Source organism: Acomys minous (assembly GCF_964271855.1).
Source record: "Acomys minous genome assembly, chromosome: 19".
Classification (NCBI taxonomy): domain Eukaryota; kingdom Metazoa; phylum Chordata; class Mammalia; order Rodentia; family Muridae; genus Acomys; species Acomys minous.
In genome coordinates, this window is record NC_140499.1 from 64096224 (window position 1) to 64118801 (window position 22578).

General features: G+C 46.6%; 1 protein-coding gene across 5 annotated transcripts; it reads left to right on the forward strand.

Moving 5' to 3' along the window:
* The first annotated feature begins 8461 nt into the window (after window positions 1–8461).
* On the forward strand, window positions 8462–22245 carry LOC311589949 (uncharacterized protein). Of its 5 annotated transcripts, XM_084768700.1 has the most exons (15): window positions 12109–13201; window positions 13319–13396; window positions 13475–14230; window positions 14270–14308; window positions 14465–14581; window positions 14738–14815; window positions 14894–15127; window positions 15167–15775; window positions 16205–17242; window positions 17282–17437; window positions 17516–17632; window positions 17711–17749; window positions 17789–18100; window positions 18179–18490; window positions 18686–19635. In XM_084768700.1, the coding sequence occupies exons 1-15, from the start codon at window positions 12110–12112 to the stop codon at window positions 19625–19627; spliced, it is 5919 nt and encodes a 1972-aa protein (XP_084624826.1). In that variant the 5' UTR covers window position 12109; the 3' UTR covers window positions 19628–19635. The 5 variants fall into 5 exon arrangements, with proteins under 5 accessions (XP_084624824.1, XP_084624825.1, XP_084624826.1 ...); XM_084768698.1 differs by lacking the exons at window positions 14270–14308; window positions 14465–14581; window positions 17711–17749; window positions 18179–18490; window positions 18686–19635 and adding exons at window positions 8462–8618; window positions 9742–9901; window positions 18569–18641; window positions 19758–22245 and having other exon boundaries at window positions 11692–13201; window positions 14153–14230; window positions 17516–17671; window positions 17789–18139; XM_084768699.1 differs by lacking the exons at window positions 13319–13396; window positions 13475–14230; window positions 14270–14308; ... (1 more) ...; window positions 18179–18490; window positions 18686–19635 and adding exons at window positions 8462–8618; window positions 9742–9901; window positions 18569–18641; window positions 19758–22245 and having other exon boundaries at window positions 11692–13123; window positions 17516–17671; window positions 17789–18139.
* The last annotated feature ends 333 nt before the right edge of the window (window positions 22246–22578 follow it).

The following is a 22578-nucleotide window of genomic DNA, read 5'->3' on the forward strand; positions in this document are numbered from 1 at the left end:
GGCCTAGGTGGAGCAGGGCTAGAAAACTTGCCTTAGTGGCTCGGATAAGGAAGAACCAGTGCATTGACCGGCTCTGCTATCTGTCACCCAGGCCCAGATTTAGGGCTCTCGGTTGCTCTACCCCCAAACCTACATCATCTGCAAAGGGTTGGGATCAATAAAAGACCTGGTCTTGTAGAGCCGAAGATGCAGGATCTCCATGACACAGAGCAACAACAGGGAAACTGGGAGGAGTCCTGGTGAGGATCTAACATTGATGGCGTCACAGAAGCCAGAGACCTCGAACTAGACCAATGACTCATTGCAACAAATATTGGCAAGTGAAGATGTGTGGACAGAGGGTTACTCCATGATAACTAAGATTGCACAATAAGGAGTTTGAGTGCGAGTGTGCATGCGTGTGTGTGTGTGTGTGTGTGTGTGTTAATTTTATAGGGAAGGTGTGATTCCCTGTTCACCGGAAGCCACCAGGCACTGATCCAGAAGTAAGTGCTTCTCCACCAAAAGATTCAAGTGCCATAGATCTCCAGGCGAAAAAGGATGACGCACGGGGTCCCAAGTACTGCTTCGCTCAGGAACTTTCTCTCAGGCTCTGGGCAGGGAAGGGTGGAGCGTAGCATGAGGTCTGTGCCACAGGATTTCCAGTATGGCCAGAGAAGCAAGAGAAAATGATTTCTCCACAGCAAAATGTTATGGTTCTTTTAGTTGGACAGCTGGCACCAGATGGCGGTGGCAGCTCAGGGCTCTGAAACTGAGACAGGCAGCAACAGAAGCCTGACCTGACTTGGGTGGATAGAACGGTTGCTTTGAGAACAGCTGACAGACAGCTCGCTACTACAGATGGGCACTATGGGACCTCTCTTTTTTCGCCAAAGTGTTATAGGTCAATAAAAAACAGCCAGTCTCAGGTGATCTTCGATGAACAGGATGGTCTGCGTGCTTTATTTCATGTGAAACAAAGGGACTTATAGACCTTGGGCAGTGGGGGTGGGTTTTGAGGATGAAAGTGTGTCATGGGCTGGGACTAGGATGCTGGCAATGCTGTATCTACATGGGGAAAAATAACAGGTGGCCAGCTCGGGTGACTGACCACCTGCAGCCACCTCGGGGTTGTGTCACGTGCTCCTGAGGCAGGCACGGAAACAGGGAGAGAGCTTTGTCCCACACCTTCCGTTCTCAGGATGAGATTTTAAATCTGAAGCTTTGGGATTTCCAGGGTTTGAACAAACTAGAGGCATGGTCCACGAGCCCCATCGGGAGGTGGCAAGAGCGAGGGGCAGAGACGGGGGTGGGGAGCTGAGCGGGACTGGAGTGCATGGTGTAAAACTCAACAAAGAATTGATTTTAAAAATTAATCCAGATGCCCACTAATTGGTGATCTGATTATGCCCATGGACTCTCATGGTCCAGCACAGGAGGTGAGGCGCTCTGTGCCTGGCTCTCCTGTATTTCATTTGCCCTTCAACCCTCTGTCTGATTTTCATAACTTCTTTCAGGTTTTCTTGACTTCTCATCCGTGTACTTACTTACATGCCTTTGTATTTACATGTTTTTGTTCCTAAAGCTCTACCTTTAATTATCTGCCAATTTATGTCTGTTTCAAGTCCTATAATTTATAAGGTTAAGAGATGAAATGTACTACTTGCTCAAAAAAAATTTATTGGAAATTCTCACACAGTTAGATTGGCTGAAAGAGGGACTCAGAAGCTGTCTCTAACAAACACTAAGGTATTCTAGTCAGCGACAGTGACCTAGGAACTAGAAAATCTAAAGCATTGTTTTTAGTCGGTAGAATACAAAATTGGCAAAAAAAAAAAAACCTTACTACTCCAGCTTCATATTTCACACTTACGTATTCCCAGACAACAAAACCCTTATGTAACATTAACATTTAACTTATACCACATAAGTATGGCCTCTGTCTTTGTGTGTGTGTGTGTGTGTGTGTGTGTGGCTGGCTATCATAAATCTATCTTCTATCCATCCATCATCTATCGATCGATCATCTATCTATCATCTATCTATCGATCATCTATCTCCTAAGTACTCCCATGCATACAGCTTAAGCAACAAAGTACTGCTGGAAAGAAGCTGGGAGGAAGAGAACGGGCAGAACTTTCTGGATCTCCTCCCTATCCAGTAGATGGTGCTACAGGCACACCTTAGCTGATTCCAGATGAGGAATGTGTTTACTTTGCTCTTAAGGAGCAAATTTTCAGTTTGGGGAAGGTTTTTTTTTTTTCCAGCACCAATTTCGTTTATATAATTAGAAGCCCTCCCTACTGCCGTTTTCCACTCCCCTCTTCCGCTAAATCTCTTCTTCCCACTTCTTCCCGCCATGCCCTGTCTGGCTTTGCTATCTTGTTACCCTCTACTGACTTTAACTCTGTTTTGATTCATGCTCACATGAGCATGAATAAGAGGTCATTTACTAGAGCATGAGCAACGGCTATAATATTGGAGAAAACGGCACATACAGCCACGCCAAAGCACGGTCACTTCATGGCGTGCCTCAGTGAGGGCGAACCTTCATGAGTATTTCCTCCATGCAAGGTGAAATGGTGACAGATGGTGACAGGCCCAACCTTGTACTTGTAACCACAGCTGCAGTGAGTCCATGAGTGGAAAGGCTGTATCGTGTCCAGAAGACACGACTTCACCTCCGCACTCTGTCTCTTACACTCCGTCTCTCTGGGAAGCAAAGTTCTTGGGTTAAATATTCTACCCTCCCAAGAACTACCTCCAAAACTCTAGCTTTTCCAGAATGTAGCTGCTTGCTTGCCACTTGCTAAGAACATGCAGATCTGAGTTTGAAACTTGCTTCATTAAATAGCCAGTTTGAAGTAAGTCACATCATTTAATGAAATGCTGTACATTAGCACACAGTACACTGTGCTCTTGTAGAAAAGATAGAATAATCTCTCCTTTCAACATGTCAGAAGCACTAAAAAAAAAACTAGATCCTGGCATACACCATAAAACTTTTCTCACACAAGGCATGGTAGCAAATTCCCATGATACCAACATTCAGGAGGGAAAACAAGAGGATTGGGATTCAAGGACAGCCTGGGCTATATAACAGGTTCTAGACTAGCCTGGGCTATATAACAGGTTCTAGACTAGCCTGGGCTATATAACAGGTTCTAGACTAGCCTGGGCTATGAAACCTTGTCACTTAACAGAAAGAAGGGAGAAAAGGATATTTTTATGTTTGTTTATTTATTTATTTCTGCTTTTGTTTTTGTTTGTTTGGTTGGTTGGTTGGTTTTGGTTTTTCGAGACATGCTTCTCTTTATAGCCTTGGCTGTTCTTGACTTGCTTTGTAGACCAGGCTGGCCTTGAACTCACAGAGATCTGCTTGCTTTGCCTCCACAAGTGCTGGGATTACAAGCATGCACCACCATGCCCAGCTGGAGGAGAAGCATGTTTCCTCTTGAAGTCTGTTATCACTAAAGAAGAAAAATCATTAACTAAAATTCTGTGGAGAAGTTTCCCTGCCCAGTCTTGCTACTGTGGAGTACGCAACAAGGAAATCATGAACCTCAGGTTTAGAGCCTCTGGGACAATCTGATTAAAACCTCGTGTTGGTAATATTTAATACAGATAGGAAGGGCCAGAACACAATTTCAATATGTACCTTATTTTCATTATACAAGCCAGGAACCTGACTAAATTTAGCTTAATAAGGGCATTCAGAAAACCAAACACTGCAAGGTTAGGTGTTTCTGAAGGTAAAGTACTACCTAGAGTACACATGGCAGTCCCCATTATATTCAGACAACAAGCATTTCAGGAAGAACACACTATCTTTTCAATTAGTTCAGATGTTAAATTTTTATTTCTTAAATAAGGTCAAAATATATTTCCTTTTTATGAGTGACTGTGCTCCCTCCTCGTTCCATATACACTGATGAACAGGCATGGAAGAGCTAGCGGCTCTGTTGTCCCACACACTTCAGATTTCTTCTCCCTTTGAGATTCTACTTTGGCCACATCAAGTTCACTACAGTTCACATAAGATCACAGCGCATAAAGCAGTGGTGCCCAACATTCCTAACGCTGTGACCCTTTAACACAGTTCTTCATTGTGTGGGGACAACCAAACCATGAAATTATGTTGTTACTACTTCATAACTGTAATTTTGTTAATCTTATGAATCATACATGCAGGAAAAATCTACTTTAAAATAAAATAATTTAAAAATACATTGTCTACTACTGTACTCCTGCTAAAACAGCAGAGTTGAATAGCTCCCAGAAAGAGCATTTGGCCCACAAATCTGATCGTTTTTGATGTCTAGCCATTTATAGAAATTTTGCTGATACCTAGTTTAGGAGAACACTGGCCTCAAAGGCACGTTCATCTGCAACCGTCTCCTTCGAAGTCTTCACTCAGCAAATTCCACTTGCTCCTCACTCCCACAGCCTCAGTCACACCTTTAAGAAGGTCACTGCTCTATGCAGTGTGACAACCTGGCCCAAATCAGGCATCCAGGGAGGCACAACTATGGAAGAGACACTGACTTTTCACCCTCAGGGTAGTTTCTAAGGGGAAAAAAAATACACTCCAATGATAGTTGAAGTTGCAATCATGTAATTTGTCATTTGCCAGTAATTGTTACCACCTCTTCCCAATTTTGATGACTATATTACATGCATCTTAGGTTCATTTAGCTTAGGATATCTTTAATAAAATGTATGTTATGCATTCACAATGGCTAGAACTCGGGGACAAGACCCTCAAGGGTGAGTAGCTTACTCATTCCTAATACTCAACTACTAAGCTGAATATGACAAGAAAACAAACAGACTCTAGTTCTAATAAACACATTAATTAGTTATAGGTTGTTCTGTGCAAAGGTCTGAAGACATGGCCATGGTCCTTTTTATAAATTCAACTCAGAGTAGTAAATATTTATTGAAAAATTTTACACACCAAGTAATAGCCTAGATCCCAACAGGGTAATAGCCTAGATCCCAACAGAGATTAGTACTTCCCAGTTCCAGCTCTGCAGGAGTCATAGTCTAGAAATTATATAAGGGAGAGATGAATGTGTGCGTGAAAGAATAATTAACATAGTTACTAGCAAATCAAATAACTGGTGATATAGATTTCTTTTTACTACATTGACAGGGACTGTGATTTTTCTTTCCTTATCAGTTGTTTGTAACTTTCTGGTCTGGAGGCTGAGTTACTGGCTCAGTCAGTAAAGTGCTAACCCTACAGGCATAAGAACCTGAGTCAGATTCCAGCACCCAAGCCAAAAAAAAAAAAGAAAAAAAAAAAAAAGCCCAGACATGGTCATGAGGGACCCAGTCTATCCTGAGACTGGCAGATTCCCAGAGCTCACTGGCGAGGCAGTATACCTACTTAGTGCGCTTTGGCTTCAGTGAGAGATCCTATTTCAAAAGACGAGACAGAAAGTAATGAAGAAAAATGGCTGAACTGACCTCTTGCTTCTACAAGCAAGTACACCCTTGTACGCGTGCACGCACGCACATGCACACACACACACACACATACACTTTTGTGTGTCTTCTAGTTTTTTTACAGTGTTAATAATAATAATAATAATAATAATAATAATAATAATAATAATAAAGTGACTTTAAAAATTATAAAGTAAAGGCACACACCTTTAATCCCGGCACTCAGGAGGCAGAGGTAGGTGGATCGTTGTGAGTTTGAGGCCAGCCTGGTCTACAGAGTGAGTTCCAAGCAGCTATGACTACACAGAGAAATCCTTTCTCAAAAAATTTTTAAAAATATATAAAGTTGTATGGTCAACATGATATTTTCTCTGGATGGAGTGACAGCTCTGTCAGTAGCGTGCTTGGCTCACAAGCATCAAGGCCAGAGCTCAATCTCAGAGTCAATGTAAAGCAGTGAGTGGGATAAAGCATGTTCGTAGCCCCAGCTCTCTGGCAGGGAAAACAGAGGAACCTTGGCTAACCAATCTAGCCTAATGGAAAGTTCCAGACCAATGAGAGAGTCCATATCAAAGAAAGCAAAAGGAATTTTGCTCAGACCAGAATTGATGGCACACACTTTTAAATCCAGCACCCAGAAAAGCAAAGATAAGTGGGTCTCCCTGAGTTCAAGACCAGCCTGATTTATGTAGAAAGTTCCCGGTAGGGCTCTGTGTGTACAAAGTCCCCGCTAGGGCTCTGTATGTACAAAGTCCCCGCTAAGGCTCTGTGTGTACAAAGTCCCCGCCAGGGCTCTGTGTGTACAAAGTCCCCGCCAGGGCTCTGTGTGTACAAAGTCCCCGCTAGGGCTCTGTGTGTACAAAGTCCCCGCTAGGGCTCTGTGTGTACAAAGTCCCCGCTAGGGCTCTGTGTGTACAAAGTCCCCGCTAGGGCTCTGTGTGTACAAAGTCCCCGCTAGGGCTCTGTGTGTACAAAGTCCCCGCTAGGGCTCTGTGTGTACAAAGTCCCCGCTAGGGCTCTGTGTGTACAAAGTCCCCGCTAGGGCTCTGTGTGTACAAAGTCCCCGCTAGGGCTCTGTGTGTACAAAGTCCCCGCTAGGGCTCTGTGTGTACAAAGTCCCCGCTAGGGCTCTGTATGTACAAAGTCCCCGCTAAGGCTCTGTGTGTACAAAGTCCCCGCTAGGGCTCTGTATGTACAAAGTCCCCGCTAAGGCTCTGTGTGTACAAAGTCTCCGCTAGGGCTCTGTGTGTACAAAGTCCCCGCTAGGGCTCTGTGTGTACAAAGTCCCCGCTAGGGCTCTGTGTGTACAAAGTCCCCGCTAGGGCTACGAAGGGAGACAAATTGTCTCAAGGAAAAGAAGCATGGTGGTGTTCCTGATGATGACACCTAAAGCTGTCCTCCAGCCTATACACACACGTGCACACACACGTGCACACACACACACACACACACGGACACACACACACAGACACACACACACATGGACGCACGAACGTGTGCACACACACACATGGACACACAGACATACACAGATATACACACACAGACACAAACACACACACACATGCACCCATGTATATACACATATGCAACCATACATATATACATTAACTTGAAAATAATGAACAAGTTATGATTCTATTTTTAGTAACACTGGAAACAGTTCATATAGAAGGGCCAAACTTAATTGTGAAGAATAGCAGTTCACTAGACAGATACTAATAAAAAGGAATTTTAAAAAGATAAAATAACATGACATGTTGAAGTATTAACTCCAGAGGGACAAAGAAGTAAATATATGTGTGATGTGTGTTTGTGTGTGTATGTGTGTGTGTGTGTATGTGTGTGCGTATGTATGTGTATATGTGTGTGTGTGCATATGTGTGTGTATGTGTGTGTGTATGTGTATGTGTGTGTATGTGTGTGTGTGGATGTGTGTGGATGTGTGTGGATGTGTGTTGTGTGTGTGTGGATGTGTGTGTATGTGTGTGTATGTGTGTGTATGTGTATTGTGTGTGTGTATGTGTGTGTACGTGTGTGTATATGTGTGTGTTTGTATTATGTGTGTGTATGTGTATTATGTGTGTGTATGTGTATTATGTGTGTATGTGTAGTGTGTGTGTGTATGTGTGTGTATGTGTGTGTGTATGTGTGTGTATGTGTGTGTATGTATGTGTATGTGTGTGTGTATGTGTGTGTGTATGTGTGTGTGTGTATGTGTGTGTGTATGTGTGTGTGTGTATGTGTGTGTATGTGTGTGTGTGTGTGTGTATGTGTGTGTATGTGTGTGTGTATGTGTGTGTATGTGTGTGTGTGTATGTGTGTGTATGTGTGTGTGTGTGTATATGTGTGTGTGTAGAAGCAATGGAACCTAAGAGAAGCCACAGGCAAGATCAAGAGAAACCTAGAGAATATAAGTTTCTTCTTGCTAAAGTTATACTGTAGTTAAAATGAAAGCCACATTCAAGAATACTTGTGTAAGTTACGTAGGTCGCGTTGGACAAGCAGATGAAAAGAAGAACCTCTTCAGCCACTGCTGATTTCACGAGCTGATCAAGTCATGGACAGCACCGTGGCTGGAATCTCAGATAAAACTAGTTTTTAAATGGGTGTGTCTGACTAGGTGATATTTCAGGTTCCATCTGAACATCAAATTGCATAGATTTTTGACATTCAGGTTTCTCGTGTCAATTCATTCAACTTCTATTATTATAACAGCTGGCTGTTAATGCAACATCATATAGTTAGGTGTACACACACACACACATACACACATACACACACATATACACACACATACACACACATACACACACACACACATACATATACACACACATACACACACACACACATACACACACAAACACACACACACACACTCATTTTTAAAAGCCTTTCTGCAAAGTGCCCCAAGAGGCCAACAGGTGGGGTTGATACTCGCCCAGATTTGGGAACAGCTATTGCAGTCTGAGGTTAGCGTGTAAGGAAGTGAAGATGGTAAACAGCTGGGCGGTGTGGATGGAGAAGGAGCTGGACTTGTTTAGGAGGGAACTAGGACACCTCAAAGAAAGCAACTCCTCCCTGAGATGGACCATCCTTGTTGCTATAAAAAGGCCAGTGTTCCCAGTGAGCAGCACCCTGTAAGCAACATCGGTCTCCATCCTACTGTTCCTCTGGTGAGCCAGGTAAGTGAGCACTCACTCGCTTCCACTCGGAGTATTTACATCTACTAAATACTAAGGTCCACATTATACTTGAAAGCTTTCTTTTCAGTATATTATGAGGGACTCTGACATAAAACTGCACTATTTATACTACCTCCTTTCTTTGAGACCTTTCCTTAACAGCGTAGAAATCTAAGCTGGGCATGGCGGTACATGCCTTTAATCCCAGCACTCATGGAGGCAGAGGCAGGTGGATCTCTGTGAGTTCGAGGCCAGCCTGGTCTACAAAGTCCAGGACAGCCAGGGCTACACAGAGAAACCCTGTCTTGAAGGGGAGAAAACAGTATAGAAATCTAGTCAGCTGCTGGCAGCTTGTCCCCGTTTCCTCTCTGTTGCATAAGCCAAGTCCCGAGGAACAATCCTGACTTTAAAAACTGAAGCAGAAGCTGTCTGATGGGCGCCTATCCCTTAACCGTGCTGTTGGCTTTGCTCATTTTTCTACTTTCTTTCTCCTGGAAAACTCTGAGAATCCAAGTAAGCTACTGAGTTCTATTTTTTTAGATGTATTTATTTTATTTATTGCATATGAGTGCTTTATCTGCAGAAGAGGGTATCAGATTATAGATGGTTGTGAGCCACTATGTGGGTGCTGGGAATTGAACCCTGGAAGAGCAGGCGGCGCTCTTAACCACTGAGCCACCTCTCCAGCCAGCTACTGAGTTCTTTAGGTGGATTTAGACGCACTCCGCAGGGACACGCCCGTTGCCACATAGTATGTGTAGGGGGTGTATGGTTGAGACTTATGAAGCAACTGAGGAGTGCGTGGGTTGCTGCACTCAGGTTGTCTGATAGATCCAGAGCAAACCAGGGAGCCCAGCAAAGCGAGTCTCCCCTCCCTCCACCAACTCAGGGACTGCAGTAGGACGTGGGGATCTGATTTCATCACTCTCTTGCTCCACTCCTGGAACAAGTTACTCAACCCTGGATTCATGCTCAACTGGCACAGAAAGAAAATTAATCATGACTGATAATTATTACAATGGATTGAAAATAGTGTGTGTGTGTGTGTGTGTGTGTGTGTGTGTGTGTGTGTGTGTGTGTTTAAGCAATAAGTTAGAGACGGATATCTTCTTCCCTCATCTAGGTTAACTTGAATTTGCAACAAGATGCCTGAACTCCTGCAAGGCATTGTGAGTATCACCGACATGTTCTACAAGTATGCCACTCAGCATGGGGAGTGTGACATGCTGAGCAAAAGAGAGATGAAAGAACTTCTGGAAAATGAGTTTCGCCAAATTCTGAAGGTAAGAACTCTATACAAGGACTGGATTCTGAAGCAATTCTCTTCTCTGCTTTTCTCTTCTCTACTTCTCCTTTTCAGAAAGGACTTTCCTTTTTGGTAGTGGAGAACCGGATTGGGAAGGCTCGAAATGTCATAAATCATCGATTAATAGTGTGTTATGATGAGGTTAAAATGGCCCTACCAAACAAAAGGAAAATTCATAGAATTAATAATTTCCTGTCTGAGAGAATAGTTCTTATGACCTCTAGAAAATTTGTACAATATATTTAGTTCATATTCTTATTTTTTTCTTTTCTTTAGTGTAGGGTCCAAACCGCTGCCTATTCCTGAGGTTCTGGTAATACAAGGCCTCTGAAATTCAGGAAGTTTGTATTAGCCTATAAATCACCAAAAAAAAGCCTTAAAATTATCAGTTCTGGAAATAAACATGTGATAAACTTATCCTTAAATTCAAATGCTTATTGAACGGCATTTGGGTCCCTATGGATATCTTACATCAAATATGAGTATCATTGATTATTTCCCTCTCTTCTAGCCCAATACAGACCCCAGGGTTAGTACTGATTTCCTCATTCACAGAAGACACTGCCATCTTCTAATCTCCACTCTAAAGAGACTTTTAAAGCATCCGGTTCTCTCCACCGCAACTGCAGTCCTCTGCTTTGGGCTACTCCTATCCCAATCTCACCATAAAAATCCTCACGTGACTCTCATCTGCTCTTAATATAAAACTCGAAATTCGTCAAAATGGTTTACAAACTATGATCCAACCTATGTTTATCTCTGTAGCTGATATGACTTTATTCCTTATACTAAATCTAGCACACTTGAACATCCGCCAGTTCTGTAAATAACATGATTCTCTTTCCCTTCACCCTTTGTTCTTGTCGTCCCCTCCATCCACATCTTCTTCTCCCTCCTCTTCCTCCTGCCTTTCTTCACTTAGCTAACTCTAAGCCTTGCTTGAATAAAAATCATATTCTCTCATTAAAAGTTCCTGACTTACAATTGATTTCCCTTTCATACACTCATATTTGTTATAATAATTTATAAATTTGTATAGCAAACCATTAACCTTTACTTTTAAATTTTATCTATTTACTCATTTATTATTAAAACAAGGTGTCTTGTGACCCTAACCTGGCCTTGACCTTGCTGGATAGCTGGGAATGACCTTGAGCTACTGATCTTAGTGAATCCATCTCCTGAGTGACAGGATTACAGGCATGCACCATAATGCCAAGCATAAAACTGAAATCGTTCACCGCTTCAGACCCCCCCCCCATAACACACTGCTAGGCTGGTAGTAGTTACACATGGCCCCACTAAAAAAAACAAACTGTTTCTTTTTTTACAAGATCTTATATTTGATCCCAAAGAACCCAAGAACTTGCTTACAAGCCACTGTATAAACTCAGGATCAGACTTCCTTGGCCTCCAAAGCATTGGTCTCGGCTACTACCTTTACCAAAAATGATTAGACCACTTGCACCCTTGGAGCTTTCATCCTTCAACAATGCACCCCCTCATGGTTATTTCTTCTTGTCAATTTACTGCTTGCCTACTTGTTGGCTGGTACAATCTCTCTCTCTCTCTCTCTCTCTCTCTCTCTCTCTCTCTCTCTCTCTCTCTCTCTCTCTCTCTCTCTCTCTCTCCTCTTTCTAGCCCAAAGACCTATATGGTAAATTCAAACCTAAATGTACTAAATAGTGACAACTCTACAGCCTTCCCCTGAATGGCTACCTTGGTTTACAGTTACAGAGATTCCAATTTTACCTTCATCCTTTACAGAACCCAGATGATCCAGACACTGTAGATATCATCATGCAAACTCTGGATCGAGATCATGACAATAAAGTGAATTTTATGGAGTATCTTCTGATGATAGTTAAGCTGGCTCGGGCTTGTAATAAAATTATTGGCAAGGATTACTGCCAAGCTTCAGGGTCAAAGCAGAAAGATCACGGTCGCCGGCACCAAGAGGAACAGAGTGAAAGAAAAAACGAAGAGGAAGAAGGCTCTTCAAATTATTCAAGTTCTAGTGCAGGAGAGAGTGACTCTTATTCCAAGGGCTCAAGAGGAAGAAATAAATACAAGTCTTCGTACACTTTCAGAAAACCAAGGTATGTGAACCAACAGAGTTCTGAAGAAAGGAAAAAATCGACCTCAAGTCATTTCAAAAATAGTGAAGAATATGAACAAGGCCGCCATGGATCAGGGTCAACCAACTCATCTAGAACCAGCAGGAGATCAAGCTCAAAGGAAGCTTCAGGCTTCCGCCAACCCGGCTCTGAATCAGGACAGTCTTCGAACGCTAGCAGACAAAGATCAGGCCAACACCAGAATTCTGGTAATGAAAACCATGGTGCATCATCAGGAGAGTTGTCAGGCTGTGAGTCAGGGGAGTCAAACAGCTATGGACACCATAAATCAGGATCACCTCACTCCTCCAGCAAAAAGAGAAGCAGATGTAGCTCATGGGAGTCTACTAGCTATGAACCATATGGCTCAGAATATGGAAAGCCTTATGGCCCAAATCAACATGAATCTGAGCAAGGTCAGTCTACCCGAGGTACAGAAGAAAGTGGATCATCAGGGGAGGAAATGGGTTCTCAACATCATGGATGGGGTTCAGGTGGAACACCTAGATATGGCCAGCACAGATCAAGAACAAGGTACTCGGCTAGCCACAGGAGACATGGCTCTGGTTCAGGACAGTCTTCTGGTTCCAGCACACAAGGTTCTGGACAAGGCCTGTCATCTGGGACTGGACAATATGGTGGTTCATCAGGGCAGTCTTCAGGCTGTGGTTCAGGTCAATCCACCAGCTGTGGACAACAAGGGTCATCAGGATCCAGCCAGTCATCCAGCCAGAGGAGAAGGTCTAGCTCCAGGGAGTCTTCTGGCTCCCAGCAGTATGGGTCTGGCTCAGGAGGGGCTTCTGGCTTTAGTCAACATGGACCTGAGCAAGGTCAGTCTTCCCGTGGGGGGCAGCATGGATCTTTCTCTGGACAGTCATCAGGAGGTCCTCAGCAAGGATCTTGTTGTGGTCAGTCCTCTAGTTATGGTCAGCAGGAAACTAGTTCAGGTCAGTCTCCCAGCTTTGGCCAGCATGGCTCCCATTCAGGTCAGTCTTCCAGCTGTGGCACACACAACTCAGGGTCCAGCTGGTCTTCTAGCCAAAGGAGACATGGCTCTGGGTCAGGACAGTCTTCTGGGTCAGGTCACTATGGCTCTGGGTCAGGACAGTCTTCTGGGTCAGGTCACTATGGCTCTGGGTCAGGACAGTCTTCTGGGTCAGGTCACTATGGTTCCGGTTCAGGACAGTCTTCTAGGTCAGGTCAGTATGGCTCTGGTTCTGGACAGTCTTCTGGGCCCGGTCACTATGGCTCTGGTTCAGGACAGTCTTCTGGGTCAGGTCACTATGGCTCTGGTTCAGGACAGTCTTCTGGGTCAGGACAGTATGGCTCTGGTTCAGGACAGTCTTCAGGGTCAGGTCACTATGGCTCTGCCTCAGGACAGTCTTCTGGGTCCGGTCACTATGGCTCTGGTTCAGGACAGTCTTCTGGGTCAGGTCAGCATGGCTCTGGTTCAGGACAGTCTTCTGGGTCAGGTCAGTATGGCTCGGGCTCAGGTCAGTCTCCCAGCTTTGGACAGCATGGCTCCCATTCAGGTCAGTCTTCCAGCTATGGCACACACAACTCAGGATCCAGCTGGTCTTCTAGCCGCAGGAGACATGGCTCTGGGTCAGGACAGTCTTCTGGGTCAGGTCAGTATGGCTTGGGCTCAGGACAGTCTTCTGGGACTGGACAATATGGTGGTTCATCAGGGCAGTCTTCAGGCTGTGGTTCAGGTCAATCCATCAGCTGTGGACAACAAGGGTCATCAGGATCCAGCCAGTCATCCAGCCAGAGGAGAAGGTCTAGCTCCAGGGAGTCTTCTGGCTCCCAGCAGTATGGGTCTGGCTCAGGAGGGGCTTCTGGCTTTAGTCAACATGGACCTGAGCAAGGTCAGTCTTCCCGTGGGGGGCAGCGTGGATCTTTCTCTGGACAGTCATCAGGAGGTCCTCAGCAAGGATCTTGTTGTGGTCAGTCCTCTAGCTATGGTCAGCAGGAAACTGGCTCAGGTCAGTCTCCCAGCTATGGCACACACAACTCAGGGTCCTCTAGCCACAGGCGACATAGCTCAGGGTCAGGCCAGTCTTCTGGGTCAGGTCACTATGGCTCAGGTTCTGGACAGTCTTCTGTGTCAGGTCAGTATGGCTCTGGTTCAGGACAGTCTTCTGGGTCCGGTCACTATGGCTCTGGTTCAGGACAGTCTTCTGGGTCAGGTCACTGTGGCTCTGCCTCAGGACAATCTTCTGGGTCAGGTCAGTATGGCTCTGGTTCAGGACAGTCTTCTGGGTCAGGTCACTATGGCTCTGGTTTAGGACAGTCTTCTGGGTCAGGTCACTATAGTTCTGGTTCAGGACAGTCTTCTGGGTCCGGTCACTATGGCTCTGGTTCAGGACAGTCTTCTGGGTCAGGGCACTATGGCTCAGGTTCTGGACAGTCTTCTGGGTCAGGTCACTATGGCTCTGGTTCAGGACAGTCTTCAGGGTCAGGTCACTATGGCTCTGGTTCAGGACAGTCTTCTGGGTCAGGTCACTATGGCTCTGGTTCAGGACAGTCTTCTGGGTCAGGTCAGTATGGCTCTGCCTCAGGACAGTCTTCTGGGTCAGGTCACTATGGCTCTGGTTCAGGACAGTCTTCTGGGTCCGGTCACTATGGCTCTGGTTCAGGACAGTCTTCTGGGTCAGGTCACTATGGCTCTGCCTCAGGACAATCTTCTGGGTCAGGTCAGTATGGCTCTGGTTCTGGACAGTCTTCTGGGTCAGGTCACTATGGCTCTGGTTCTGGACAGTCTTCTGGGTCAGGTCACTATAGTTCTGGTTCAGGACAGTCTTCTGGGTCCGGTCACTATGGCTCTGGTTCAGGACAGTCTTCTGGGTCAGGTCAGTATGGCTCTGGTTCAGGACAGTCTTCTGGGTCAGGTCACTATGGCTCTGGTTCTGGACAGTCTTCTGGGTCAGGTCAGTATGGCTCGGGCTCAGGTCAGTCCCCCAGCTTTGGACAGCATGGCTCCCATTCAGGACAGTCTTCCACCTATGGCACACACAACTCAGGGTCCAGCTGGTCTTCTAGCCGCAGGAGACATGGCTCTGGGTCAGGACAGTCTTCTGGGTCAGGTCACTATGGCTCTGGTTTAGGACAATCTTCTGGGTCAGGTCACTATGGTTCTGGTACGAGACAGTCTTCTGGTTCCAGCACACAAGGTTCTGGACAAGGCCTGTCATCTGGGACTGGACAATATGGTGGCTCCTCAGGGCAGTCTTCAGGCTGTGGCTCAGGTCAATCCACCAGCTGTGGACAACAAGGGTCATCAGGATCCAGCCAGTCATCCAGCCAGAGGAGAAGGTCTAGCTCCAGGGAGTCTTCTGGCTCCCAGCAGTATGGGTCTGGCTCAGGAGGGACTTCTGGATTTAGTCAACATGGACCTGAGCAAGGTCAGTCTTCCCGTGGGGGGCAGCGTGGATCTTTCTCTGGACAGTCATCAGGAGGTCCTCAGCAAGGATCTTGTTGTGGTCAGTCCTCTAGTTATGGTCAGCAGGAAACTGGTTCAGGTCAGTCTCCCAGCTTTGGCCAGCATGGCTCCCATTCAGGTCAGTCTTCCAGCTGTGGCACACACAACTCAGGGTCCAGCTGGTCTTCTAGCCAAAGGAGACATGGTTCTGGGTCAGGACAGTCTTCTGGGTCAGGTCACTATGGCTCTGGTTCAGGACAGTCTTCAGGGTCAGGTCACTATGGCTCTGGTTCAGGACAGTCTTCTGGGTCAGGTCAGTATGGCTCTGGTTCAGGACAGTCTTCTGGGTCCGGTCAGTATGGCTCTGGTTCAGGACAGTCTACTGGGTCAGGTCACTATGGCTCTGGTTCTGGACAGTCTTCTGGGTCAGGTCACTATGGCTCTGGTTCTGGACAATCTTCTGGGTCAGGTCAATATGGGTCTGGTTCAGGACAGTCTTCTGGATCAGGTCAGTATGGCTCTGGTTCAGGACAGTCTTCTGGGTCAGGTCACTATGGCTCAGGTTCTGGACAGTTTTCTGGGTCCGGTCACTATGGCTCTCCCTCAGGACAGTCTTCTGGGTCAGGTCAGTATGGCTCAGGTTCAGGACAGTTTTCTGGATCAGGTCACTATGGCTCTGGTTCTGGACAGTCTTCTGGGTCAGGTCACTATGGTTCTGGTTCAGGACAGTCTTCTGGGTCAGGTCAGTATGGCTCGGGCTCAGGTCAGTCTCCCAGCTTTGGACAGCACGGCTCCCATTCAGGTCAGTCTTCCAGCTATGGCACACACAACTCAGGATCCAGCTGGTCTTCTGGGCACAGGAGACATGGCTCTGGTTCAGGACAGTCTTCTGGATCGGGTCACTATGGTACAGGTTCAGGGCAGTCTTCTTGGACAGGTCACTATGGCTCTGGTTCTGGACAGTCTTCCGGGTCAGGTCACTATGGTTCTGGTTCTGGACAGTCGTCTGCGTCAGGTCAGTATGGCTCGGGCTCAGGTCAGTCTCCCAGGTTTGGACAGCACGGCTCCCATTCAGGTCAGTCTTCCAGCTACGGCACACACAACTCAGGGTCCAGCTGGTCTTCTAGCCACAGGAGACATGGCTCTGGGTCAGGACAGTCTTCTGGGTCAGGTCACTATGGCTCTGGTTCCGGACAGTCTTCTGGGTCAGGTCAGTATGGCTCTGGTTCAGGACAGTCTTCAGGTTCAGGTCACTTTGGCTCTGGTTCAGGACAATCTTCTGGGTCAGGTCAGTATGGCTTGGGCTCTGGACAGTCTTCTGGGACTGGACAATATGGTGGTTCATCAGGGCAGTCTTCAGGCTGTGGTTCAGGTCAATCCACCAGCTGTGGACAACAAGGGTCATCAGGATCCAGCCAGTCATCCAGCCAGAGGAGAAGGTCTAGCTCCAGGGAGTCTTCTGGCTCCCAGCAGTATGGGTCTGGCTCAGGAGGGACTTCTGGCTTTAGTCAACATGGACCTGAGCAAGGTCAGTCTTCCCGTGGGGGGCAGCATGGATCTTTCTCTGGACAGTCATCAGGAGGTCCTCAGCAAGGATCTTGTTGTGGTCAGTCCTCTAGTTATGGTCAGCAGGAAACTGGTTCAGGTCAGTCTCCCAGCTTTGGCCAGCATGGCTCCCATTCAGGTCAGTCTTCCAGCTGTGGCACACACAACTCAGGGTCCAGCTGGTCTTCTAGCCAAAGGAGACATGGCTCTGGGTCAGGACAGTCTGCTGGGTCAGGTCACTATGGTTCCGGTTCAGGACAGTCTTCAGGGTCAGGTCACTATGGCTCTGGTTCAGGACAGTCTTCAGGGTCAAGTCACTATGGCTCTGGTTCAGGACAGTCTTCTGGGTCAGGTCAGTATGGCTCTGGTTCAGGACAGTCTTCTGGGTCAGGTCAGTATGGCTCTGGTTCTGGACAGTCTTCTGGGTCCGGTCAGTATGGCTCAGGTTCTGGACAGTCTTCTGGGTCAGGTCACTATGGTTCTGGTTCAGGACAGTCTTCTGGGTCAGGCCACTATGGCTCTGGTTCAGGACAGTCTTCTGGGTCAGGTCACTATGGCTCTGGTTCTGGACAGTCTTCTGGGTCAGGTCACTATGGCTCTGGTTCTGGACAGTCTTCTGGGTCAGGTCAGTATGGCTCTGGTTCTGGACAGTCTTCTGGGTCCGGTCACTATGGCTCTCCCTCAGGACAGTCTTCTGGGTCAGGTCAGTATGGCTCAGGTTCTGGACAGTCTTCTGGGTCAGGTCACTATGGTTCTGGTTCAGGACAGTCTTCTGGGTCAGGCCACTATGGCTCTGGTTCAGGACAGTCTTCTGGGTCAGGTCACTATGGCTCTGGTTCTGGACAGTCTTCTGGGTCAGGTCACTATGGCTCTGGTTCTGGACAGTCTTCTGGGTCAGGTCAGTATGGCTCGGGCTCAGGTCAGTCCCCCAGGTTTGGACAGCACGGCTCCCATTCAGGTCAGTCTTCCAGCTATGGCACACACAACTCAGGATCCAGCTGGTCTTCTGGCCACAGGAGACATGGCTCTGGGTCAGGACAGTCTTCTGGGTCAGGTCACTATGGTTCTGGTTCTGGACAGTCTTCTGGGTCAGGTCACTATGGTTCTGGTTCTGGACAGTCTTTTGGGTCAGGTCACTATGGTTCTGGTTCTGGACAGTCTTCAGGGTCAGGTCACTATGGCTCTGGTTCTGGACAGTCTTCTGGGTCAGGCCACTATGGCTCTGGTTCAGGACAGTCTTCTGGGTCAGGTCACTATGGCTCTGGTTCTGGACAGTCTTCTGGGTCAGGTCACTATGGCTCTGGTTCTGGACAGTCTTCTGGGTCAGGTCAGTATGGCTCGGGCTCAGGTCAGTCCCCCAGGTTTGGACAGCACGGCTCCCATTCAGGTCAGTCTTCCAGCTGTGGCACACACAACTCAGGGTCCAGGTGGTCTTCTAGCCAAAGGAGACATGGCTCTGGGTCAGGACATTCTTCTGGGTCAGGTCACTATGGTTCCAGTTCAGGACAGTCTTCTGGGTCAGGTCAGTATGGCTCGGGTTCAGGACAGTCTTCAGGGTCAGGTCACTATGGCTCTGGTTCAGGACAGTCTTCTGGGTCAGGTCAGTATGGCTCTGGTTCAGGACAGTATTCTGGGTCAGGTCACTATGGCTCTGGTTCTGGACAGTCATCTGGGTCAGGTCACTATGGCTCTGGTTCAGGACAGTCTTCTGGGTCCGGTCACTATGGCTCTGGTTCTGGACAGTCTTCTGGGTCAGGTCACTATGGTTCTGGTTCTGGACAGTCTTCTGGGTCAGGTCAGTATGGCTCGGGCTCAGGTCAGTCCCCCAGTTTTGGACAGCACGGCTCCCATTCAGGTCAGTCTTCCAGCTATGGCACACACAACTCAGGGTCCAGCTGGTCTTCTAGGCACAGGAGACATGGCTCTGGGTCAGGACAATCTTCTGGGTCAGGTCACTATGGCTATGGTTCCGGACAGTCTTCTGGGTCAGGTCAGTATGGCTCTGGTTCAGGACAGTCTTCAGGTTCAGGTCACTTTGGCTCTGGTTCAGGACAGTCTTCTTGGTCAGGTCACTATGGCTCTGGTTCAGGACAGTCTTCTGGGTCAGGTCAGTATGGCTTGGGCTCTGGACAGTCTTCTGGGACTGGACAATATGGTGGCTCCTCAGGGCAGCCTTCAGGCTGTGGTTCTGGTCAATCCACCCGCTGTGGACAACAAGGGTCCTCAGGTTCCAGCCAGTCATCCAGCCAGAGGAGAAGGTCTAGCTCCAGGGAGTCTTCTGGCTCCCAGCAGTATGGGTCTGGCTCAGGAGGGGCTTCTGGCTTTAGTCAACATGGACCTGAGCAAGGTCAGTCTTCCCATCGGAGGCAGCATGGATCTTTCTCTGGACAGTCATCAGGAGGTCCTCAGCAAACTTCTGGCTCTGCCCAGTCCTCTAGCTATGGTCAGCACCAAACTAGCTCAGGTCAGTCTCCGAGATTTGGACAACATGGCTCTGGTTCTGGTCAGTCGTCTGGGTCAGGTCACTATGGCTCTGGTTCAGGACAGTCTTCTGGGTCAGGTCACTATGGCTCTGGTTCTGGACAGTCTTCTGGGTCAGGTCACTACGGCTCTGGTTTAGGACAGTCTTCTGGGTCAGGTCACTATGGTTCTGGTTCAGGACAGTCTTCAGGGTCAGGACAGTATGGCTCTGGTTCTGGACAGTCTTCAGGGTCAGGTCACTATGGCTCTGGTTCAGGACAGTCTTCAAGGTCAGGACAGTATGGCTCTGGTTCTGGACAGTCTTCTGGGTCAGGTCACTATGGCTCTGGTTCTGGACAGTCATCTGGGTCAGGTCACTATGGCTCTGGTTCAGGACAGTCTTCTGGGTCAGGTCACTATGGCTCTGGTTCTGGACAGTCTTCTGGGTCACGTCACTATGGCTCTGGTTCTGGACAGTCTTCTGGGTCAGGTCACTATGGCTCTGGTTCTGGACAGTCTTCTGGGTCAGGTCACAATGGCTCTGGTTCTGGACAGTCTTCACGGTCAGGACAGTATGGCTCTGGGTCAGGACAGTCTTCTGGGTCAAGTCAGTATGGCTTGGGCTCAGGACAGTCTTCTGGGACTGGACAATACGGTGGCTCCTCAGGGCAGTCTTCAGGCTGTGGTTCAGGTCAATCCACCAGCTGTGGACAACAAGGGTCATCAGGATCCAGCCAGTCATCCAGCCAGAGGAGAAGGTCTAGCTCCAGGGAGTCTTCTGGCTCCCAGCAGTGTGGGTCTGGCTCCAGAGGGGCTTCTGGCTTTAGTCAACATAGATGTGGGGAACATCAGTCTTCCTGTGGTGGACCATGTGGCTCTTTCTCTGGACATTCAGTAGGCTCTAATCAGCAAGTATCTGGCTGTGGTAAATCTTCTAGTAGAGGACAGCATTTTTCCTCATCCAGACAATCACCATGTAGTACAAATTCTGAATCTAACTGCCGTCAGTATGGTTCTACCTCATGGCAGTCTTCTAGCTATGGTCAGCAAAGACGTGGATCATGTCAGCCTTCTTCCTGTGGTAGTCATAGGTCCTCCTCTGGAGTATCTTCCAACTTTGGACAATGTGGGTCTGGTTCAGTAGAGTGTTCTGGGTTTGGTCAGCAAGTATCTAGCTCAAATCAGTCTAATTATGGGCAATATGGATCCAGTGTTAATCAATCCTCTGGCTGTGGACAATACAGTCAAACATCAGGGCAGTCACACTGTGGGGGTCAATGTGGATCTAATTCAAACCAGTCTCCCAACTATTTTCAACAAGGGTCTGGTTCAAGTCAGTCTTCTAACTATGGCCAACATGGATGTCCTTCAAATTGTCAGGGCCAACATGGGGCTGGGTGTAGTCAGCATTTTAGCACTGAACAATATGGATCTGGTTTTTGTCCATCTTCTGTCTCTAGACAAGACTGCCCCAGATCTGCTCTGTGTCCTAATTCACAGCAATACGAGTCGGGTTCAAATTCGTCATTTAGCTCTGGATCATGTGTTTCTGGATATGGTTATGGTTCTAGTTATGAGCCACCTCAATCAAACGGGAGGTGCGGAAACCTGTGGGAAGCTAGCTATAGCCCCTCAATTTGTAACGACAACCAGTCAGTAAGTATGCATTCACAAATGGAAACTCCCTCAGGTTGTGACTTTGGACAATTTACACCTTCCCATGGACACAGTAGAGCTAGTACTACTGGTAAATTGTCACTTTGTAATGTGGACAAGAAACAAGGTGACTCTAACCATCACAGAGTCGGAGAAAGTAACTCTGGAGTGAGAAATATAGTTCCAGGTTCTCACAGTTTCAATAGCAGCACTCCACTCTATGAGTATGTCCAAGAGCAGAGACGCTAATTCTCAGAGTGAGTAAAGAACTGAGATAAATTAACTTAAATGTTAACTTAAGAAATGAGAAGTCGTTCTAGGTAAGAAACTCATCATGCATTTCTTTCTCAATTTGGACACATCTACTCTTATTCTTTTCTTTTAAAATGAAAATTAGCCTATATTCCTTGTTACTGAGTTCTTTCTAAATAATGTGTATTTGGGGTATTTGGTTAGGATCTATTGCAGAGAAAATGCTTAGTTTAAGGTGATTAAGTTTGGGCAAATATTTAAAGAATTTGGGGTTTAGTTAAGGTATATATGTGAACGATTATTATTTAGTTAAAAGCTAAGCTTATAGTTTTAAAGGGCAATATATTATAAATGTATTATCACTCCAGTTGCCAAAGCTTTATACTACATCAACATACAGTCTAATTTTAATTTATTTTTATTATATGGCAAGAGAAATACACACACACATACATACATACATAGCTTCTAATCTTACCCAAATCACCAAGATACTTCTTTGGTACATTTTAAACCAATAAGTGAAAAGGAGGCATGAAAATTTTGCCTCCTATGCTTCCCTCTAGCCACTGTTCAATACAGAACCAAAGGATCCAAATGTTGGCCTAAACTTTATTTCAGCAAAAGATACCTTGGCTTCCCTTTGTAAGAAATTGTTTCAGATTAGAAAGTTTTATCTATACCATAGCCTGAAACTACAGGGAGTTTCCTGGCCTTTCCATGTAACAACATCAAAAGCAAGATGGAGAGGAAGCTCGCCGTCCTTATATAGTTCCTTGTCCAACTGTAATGTGTTTGTTTAAAGTCTTTGGATTTAAATAACTGGACTGCATTAATGTTGATAATAAATCAGTGGTGATTAAATATTGAGCTTTGTCCTGCCTCTGCTTCATTTCATTTCTTTCACACAAGTGGTCAAACTAGAGACCAACATAAGTCACTATTTCCCAATGTCACAAACAACCCAGATTGGAAAATCTTAATAGTATGGGCGATTTAATTTGAAAATAGGAAAAACCAATGCCTGGCCCCCAACTCACAGCTCTTCTGCCTTAGCTTCCTGAATGCTGGGGCCACAAGCATGCGCCACCACGTTCAGCTTCATCATTGTTGTTCACAGTAGTTTTTATATGACACAGAGAGGAAAAGCAAAATAATCGTAAGTGAGACTTTATCAAATTATGAAGTGATTTCAACAAGAAA